This window comes from Homalodisca vitripennis, chromosome 3 (assembly GCF_021130785.1).
Source record: "Homalodisca vitripennis isolate AUS2020 chromosome 3, UT_GWSS_2.1, whole genome shotgun sequence".
NCBI lineage: Eukaryota > Metazoa > Arthropoda > Insecta > Hemiptera > Cicadellidae > Homalodisca > Homalodisca vitripennis.
In genome coordinates, this window is record NC_060209.1 from 133,156,654 (window position 1) to 133,163,629 (window position 6,976).

The 6,976-nt window shown below is 31.2% G+C and overlaps 1 protein-coding gene across 1 annotated transcript; it reads right to left on the reverse strand.

Moving 5' to 3' along the window:
- Nucleotides 1-2,827: 2,827 nt before the first annotated feature.
- On the reverse strand, nucleotides 2,828-5,208 carry LOC124357532 (proteasome assembly chaperone 4-like). Its single transcript, XM_046809421.1, has 2 exons — nucleotides 5,155-5,208; nucleotides 2,828-3,270 (listed from the first exon to the last, which is right to left on the reverse strand). The coding sequence occupies exon 2, from the start codon at nucleotides 3,263-3,265 to the stop codon at nucleotides 2,867-2,869; it is 399 nt and encodes a 132-aa protein (XP_046665377.1). The 5' UTR covers nucleotides 3,266-3,270; nucleotides 5,155-5,208; the 3' UTR covers nucleotides 2,828-2,866.
- Nucleotides 5,209-6,976: the final 1,768 nt, after the last annotated feature.

The window sequence follows — 6,976 nt, forward strand, 5'->3', positions numbered from 1 at the left end:
AATTTAAAACCTAACAATGAGTTGGATCTAAAGTGGAACTTGAAATCAATTTTTGAAAATTTAGTGCCAAAGGAAACATGTCAAAAATATGCAGAGGCATTAGAAAATTTAAATAAACAGTTTATTAGAAATTCGAAGTTAAGACCCTATAATAGAAACCATCGAAAGTTTAAAAATAATGATGAAGTGTTTTGTAAAATACCTGAAATGAAATGAAAAATGCCTTTATTTACAGAGGCGAAGTTAGGACTTAAAAGTCCTCTCTACCACTTAACCTCCACAGAAATAAATTGGATAGGAAATTTGATGGACCATACAGGATTGTGATTATTATCTCAGAGAACAGTTATATAATTCAGCACACCAAGGACTTAAAAATTTTGAAAAGAGTGCATCTACAAGATTTGAGACCCCCTTAAGTGAACATTAATTCAACAAAAATTGGACACTTTTTTCTTTCAGCAAAAAAATAAATAAACCCCATAGTAAAATGTCATAATTGAGTAACCATAGGCCAAGTCAAGGTTTTGTGTTTTCTTTCAGGTATTAAAAGAAAAAGCGAATTTTTATGACATATAAATAAATATTACATGAAGAGTAGAATTACATGGCCTCAGGACTTTAAAAATTTAGAAATGTAGTATTTAATAATAGTGTCTACAACCATTATACTGTCTGATATAATAATAAAGACATTATATTATTGATGTACTAACATTCCTTTCTTGTGTGTCCAATCTCATGTTTTTATTTATTTATTGTGAATGAATGAGAGAAGAAATTTACGTCAACCCCCCCCCCCCCCGTTATCCAATGTAAACTTGTTAGTAATAAAATAAAGAGTCTTAAATAGTTTAATAAAGTTTATGAAGGAAAGAATGAGCAATCTTCGAGTTGGATAAAAATAAAAACTTTTGAAAACGAAACGAGACAAGCTCTGAAATTCTGACATAAATGGTAACAAAGGGGACTTATGTCATAGTAAGAGATTATGTTCTGTTTATTTGAGGGAATGCTGTGGAGGTAAGATGCGGAACTACACTCACTAACACTGGTCACATACCGCGGACGGCGGTTCCATCAGTAATGGGTGTTGAGCTACGCGACGGACTCAAGGTAAGACACGGCTGAGGAGACGCGCACGAACTGACTGAAACAACTAAGCCAAACATAAACGTCGACAGGAGGATATCGGAAGGGTCAAAATACCTTGGGCTGGGAACGAATGACCTGCAGTAGATATAGTAAAATTAGAATTGTGTGGGTATTAGGATTCACTATCTCGAGTCATTGACTTTCATTCCTTTTATAGCGGGTCAACCATTATTTGTTTAACTGTTCTGTCTGTTTCAAAAACATTTGTGGGTAACTAAATGATGTACGTTTTAAAAACATTTTGAATTGCTAATTGGTGTTAAAATATTTTTATCAACTGCTGGGCTGTATTTAGAAGTAAAGGAGGGGGAGTAATGTAGCGTTTTTAAAGCTACATATTAAAGACACACAAGTTCTCTGAGAAAAAACCAACATACGTTGGTATAAAGTGTTATAACGCCCTTCCAACTATTTTAAAAGATTTCAAAAATATTACCAAATTTAAAAATCTTAAAAATACTTTTTATCTAAACCTTTATATTCAATTGGCAAATTTTTCCACCAAGACTTTCACACTTAAAAACTTTACTTAAAACAATAACAATTTTTAATGATAATTTTAATTTTACGATAAGGATTACATTCTTGTAATAGAATAGTTGTTCTATCAGTTCACACCATTCTTTGCACATATATACAAATTAGGAATAAAGATTATTTTCACTTCATTTCATTCAACAGGATTAGACACCACTTCATTATGCACTACAAGTACATGAGTTGCTGAACAGAGCTTCCGAATCATTGGATAGGACATAGAGTAGCATTTAAATGGCCACTAAGATTACTACCACGTTTAAACCATTTAGATTTCTTTTTATGGAATTATATAAAACAAAATGTTTACATAATTAAGCCTGCCAACATACAAGAACTAATTCCGTGTCAATGAAGAAACTCCGCAAATACTAATAAATAGAATTTTTATTATGTTACAAAATGTTGATTTCTACCAAAGATAGGGATATTGCCAACAGACACGTGAAGAGCATTTTGAACATTTACTGTAACTGTAACTACTTGATTTTTAATTTAACTATACTAAATTAATGTTATCTTTAAGAAATAAAATAGTATGCTATACTAATTTGTATATTTTAAGAGACACTAAAATACCATTTTGATAGGGTAAACCTTTTAAGGTCCGATTCATGGCATTGTGTTCTACTAAAAAAGGCCTTCAATTTAGTGAAAATCTCGACCTGTGCTCTAATTTAAGATTTTATTCTGCCTCCTTGCTCCTTGATGAGATAAAAATTTGACAAATCACATAAAAAATTAGAACTATATGGGTAATATTGATATATTACCCATATAGTTATACCAAGTTTTAATGATTTACAAGAAATGGTTAAATAATTATTAAACTGTTCCGGGACTTTCAAGCACACTGTTTAGTAAATAATCAATCAAGCTTGATATGAAATTAAGAACTTAATCAACATATGGTAAAAACCCAAAGATAACTGAGTGCAAAATCTACATATTCTTTATTATCATTTTTCCAAAACAAATTTATTCGTATTTCGTACTTATTAAATTTGTTTTTATAAATTATTAGTTTTTAGTTTCAATTCTTCTTGTTTATTTATACAATAATCTATGCACTCAGAACATGTTCTGTATATATTACTTTACCAATCAATGTTTTTAGGAGATTAAATAAAATTGGTGTAATATAAAAACTTTTATTAACAATAGCATTTTTTACCTAAAAACATTCTGGGTGTTTTTTTATTTCTTCATTCAGCCTCTTGGTAACTTCAGGAAATAAGAAGCGGTCCAGTTCAACGTTAACTCCGACAAACACAGGTTTATTGAGGCGTCTGGTAAGCTGGGAGGCCAAGCCCGGAGACATCTCATCTGTCCGAGAGCCCAACACTTGAGTTGTTAGTGGAAGAGATTCATACGGATTCTTCATAGCAACACACATGTTCACCAGTTTAGGCTCCTGACTAGAGCCAATCCACACAAATAAACTATCCTTCATCTTCAATACCTTGAACAGTACACCAGTGCTTCCTACCTTCTCCGAGAAACTATGGGTTGTGAAACGACTGTCAGTGAACTCAATTTGTGCTGTTTCCATTGGCCGTGAACCTATCTCCATGGTAACTGAAACATTTTAATATCTAAGTTATAACAGTGGTTAAATTACATTAAAAACATAAAACCAATATTTAATACATTTTATTGTTTTGTGAGGCCTTTCGATATCCAAGATATCTTCTTCAGACACATCACAAAAGAATGGCCGTCCAAACGTAGTATGAATAACTTTCAATGGTTACGTTTTAGATTACAGTTCTCATTCATTAATGACCAAATTCTGTGGAATTTTAATCCTCCATCCTCCAATATAGTAACTTCTGTATAGAAGTGTCCATTTTGGCTGATTTTCAAGGGATTTTTAGTGTTATAAAATATGCTTTATGCAAGTGTACATTTATTAAATGTATTTTTTTTTGTAAAAGTATGCAGAAGTTGAATATAGAACTGGAAAATAGCATTCATACAAAAAGTACCTAGAAAAACGTACTTTCTAAGCAATTTAATGCTAAAGTACAAATATTGAGTTTTCTGTTGTTTAACAATATTATTTAGTAAAACCAAAATAGTCAAAGTTACAGAATTTACCATATAATAAGAAAATATGAAACATTGAGTAAAAATATATAATATTTCAACAAAAAAGTAGCAAATTATCAAAAACATGAATTTTGTAATACAATATATTGTACTTGTATTGCTTTTTCTTACCTAACTTATTTGTTAAGTTTTTATCATTGCTTGGTATATGATTATTAGGTACTTTGGGATTATACCGACCACACCAGTATGAAGAACACAAAAATAGAAATTTATAGAAACAAACATGATAGAACGAAAAAACAACTCTTCAATTACAAAATTACAAACTTACAAGCATTTCCAGGTATTGTGATCGGTATTGTTGTCGCTGTTATCTTATCTTTCTCGAGAATCCTGATTACGGCAGGCCGCGCGGCATCACGTGATTTGCACGGTACATCATTGCCTTTCCATTACAATTCAATTTATATTTCTGATTAGCCCCTCTAGAATTTGATATTTTACTGATAGGTACTATCTCGAGGGATGTTTTTCTTTCGTCGACATCAGCGCGGGGCAGCACCGAAGGTGCTGCCGAAGCCCGCGCTGATGGCCGGAGGCACTCGCATTTTGGGTGGCGGAATGTGATCAAGAATAAAAACAAGTTTTGAGTGTTTTTTTAATAAAAAGTTTAGTTTGGTAAATGTTTGTTTTTGTTGAATTTTTGTGTTTGGAGAAATGTAGAGGTAAAACACGGAAGTACAACAAAGCGATGCACCAGCTGAACGGGCGGCGAGACTCTGCAATCACGTTATCTACTAGACGCTCGACTTTGACCTCTGTCTGAGGATGGGGAGGTGTTTGCGATAAGACAATTCCTGTTTTATATTGACGAAATATTGTTCTACGCTAATCTAGTAATCAGTAGAAACGAAATGTGAAATAACGATTCATGTCTGGGTGTGGTCGGTATAATCCCAAAGTACCTATTATTATACTTATAGTTTTATTTTACTATGAGTTTGTTGTTTTTATATTGTGTAGTCTATTTATTTACTTTTTGAGCTGGTGTTGTATACTCATGTTCGATGCATGATTATAATTGTCACTTGTTGCAACTGAACTTTCTGCTTAAATTTTACAAGATTTCTTTGTGTACTGCAATCTTGTGCATTATTGTCTGTTGTAAAATGGTGTTTACCGTGAATAAATAAATAAATTGCTAAATCATAAGTCAGCATAAACACGAAAAATACAAGACAACTTAATTTTAAAAATGTAAAAAGTTACAAAGGTAATAAATTTAATAAATTCCTGTTGGTATTTTTTTGAAACAATTCTGTTACAAAACCAATAATTTTATCAAGCTTTGCTGAAATAATCTACGCTTTACATAGAGATATATAAATATATAAAACTAGCAGTTACCTGTGGTTGTGCACGCAATTTCATAGGTTTTGCACCTTTGCGAGCACTTCTGGTTTGAGTGAATTATATTTCCGACACCAATGTCAAGTTTGCCTTCTTCCCACAACAAGAAAATATTTTAAAAAGTGTATATGTATGGTCATTTTAATTTACTCCGGTCTTAATATTTTTGTTCTAAAGCTGATTTTGCCTCTCTTCCGATCAAGAAAATATATATACATACCCAGCTCTGAGAAGCCTACTAATGTCAAAAGAAAACTAATTTAGGTTTCATAACAGTCTTTAAATGTATAGTAAAAGGACTAGGTATACACTATTTCTTATATATGTGCACTGCTACCCACTACTTTGCACACAATTTAGTAAGTGTTGCACGTTTAAGATCACTGCTGGTTCAAGTGATATTTTTCCGACACCAATATTGAGTTTGCCTTGTTGCTACGATCAAGAAAATACGTCAAAAAGTTTATAATTACGGCCATTCTAATTTACTTTGTCCTTAGTATGTTTTGTTCTATACTTAATTTTTTTGTTTCCCAAAGATATATCACAGGTCAGCGAAGTCCACTTCTGTCAAATGAGAATTAAGATGGGTTTTATATTAGTCTTTAAATTTATAGTAAACTTTTTTTAATCAAATTTAAATAAAGTGAAATTTCTTCTAGCATAGTTCTTGTCGACTGCTTCAAAGGGAATCTTCGGAGTCAAATTCTGACAATCTTATATTGTAGGACATTTTCTAAGGTAGATTAGACCTAATCGCTGATAAGTACTATCTACTTTGTATTTAGTACTACACTACATATGATTACAAGATAAGATGTTTTCTAGTACTGATTACTTGATTAGTCCTGAAAAACTCATATCCTCACTGATACTGAAATACTGATTTATATATTTGAAAGGATTCAGTGTGCTTTTATACTCATATAATGTATTACATGTGAAAAAACTTAATAAATTTCAAAAAGGGGTACTTTAATAAGAATACTACACTGGATATTCTGTTGTTGTTATTGAATGTTTTGATCGTTTTTATCAAATGAATAATTTGTTTTTACTATTTATTTAATTTAACGGGTAGGGTACAATAAGCGGACCCGGTTTTTTATATCAAAATTGGCAAACGATAACTACCAATATAATCAATCGATACTGATTAATTATTTTTAACAAATACCGTAACTTAAATAATCTATATCAACAGCTGTAGACACTTTCAAATAATAAATGTAAGGTAATATTTCAATTTTACATATAAGTAACATTTGATTATTAAAAATGGCAGTCAATTTTAGAAAACTACATTAAATTGCTTTGAAAGATGATGAAATGTTTTACGTGACTTCAACATGTTGGAAAAATCCATTATGTGAAATTTGTGAGAAAGAAACAACACTATAACTGTAAGAGGAGCAAATATGGTCGTCTTCAGTTTTCCTAATTTTGCTTATAATAATTTGTTTCATCACTGTAAATATTAAATCCATATTTTAATTTAAAACATAATTTATTGTTACTGAGGACTATAGATACTTTTATATTGATTGATAGTCTAGGATTTGAGATGTGAATATTAGGTATCGATGATTACATTCTTCGATATAAAAAACCGGGTCCGCTTATCGTACCCTACCCAACTTAACATATGACTTCAACTTATAATTGAATATAATGTCTAGTTTAAACAATAAACAGCAAAAAGTACCTGTTTTTTTTTGGAAACTTTGAGAATGGCGATGGATATGTTCTTTGTGAGTGATCAGAGAAGTTGAGGAGTGGAATTTCAGACTTTCTAACACACTGTCTTAGTAATTATATG

What these genes read in the sequence shown, in the direction of transcription:
- LOC124357532 (XM_046809421.1), bottom strand. Translation starts at nt 3,265, where the DNA reads ATGGAGATAGGTTCACGGCCAATGGAAACAGCACAAATTGAGTTCACT.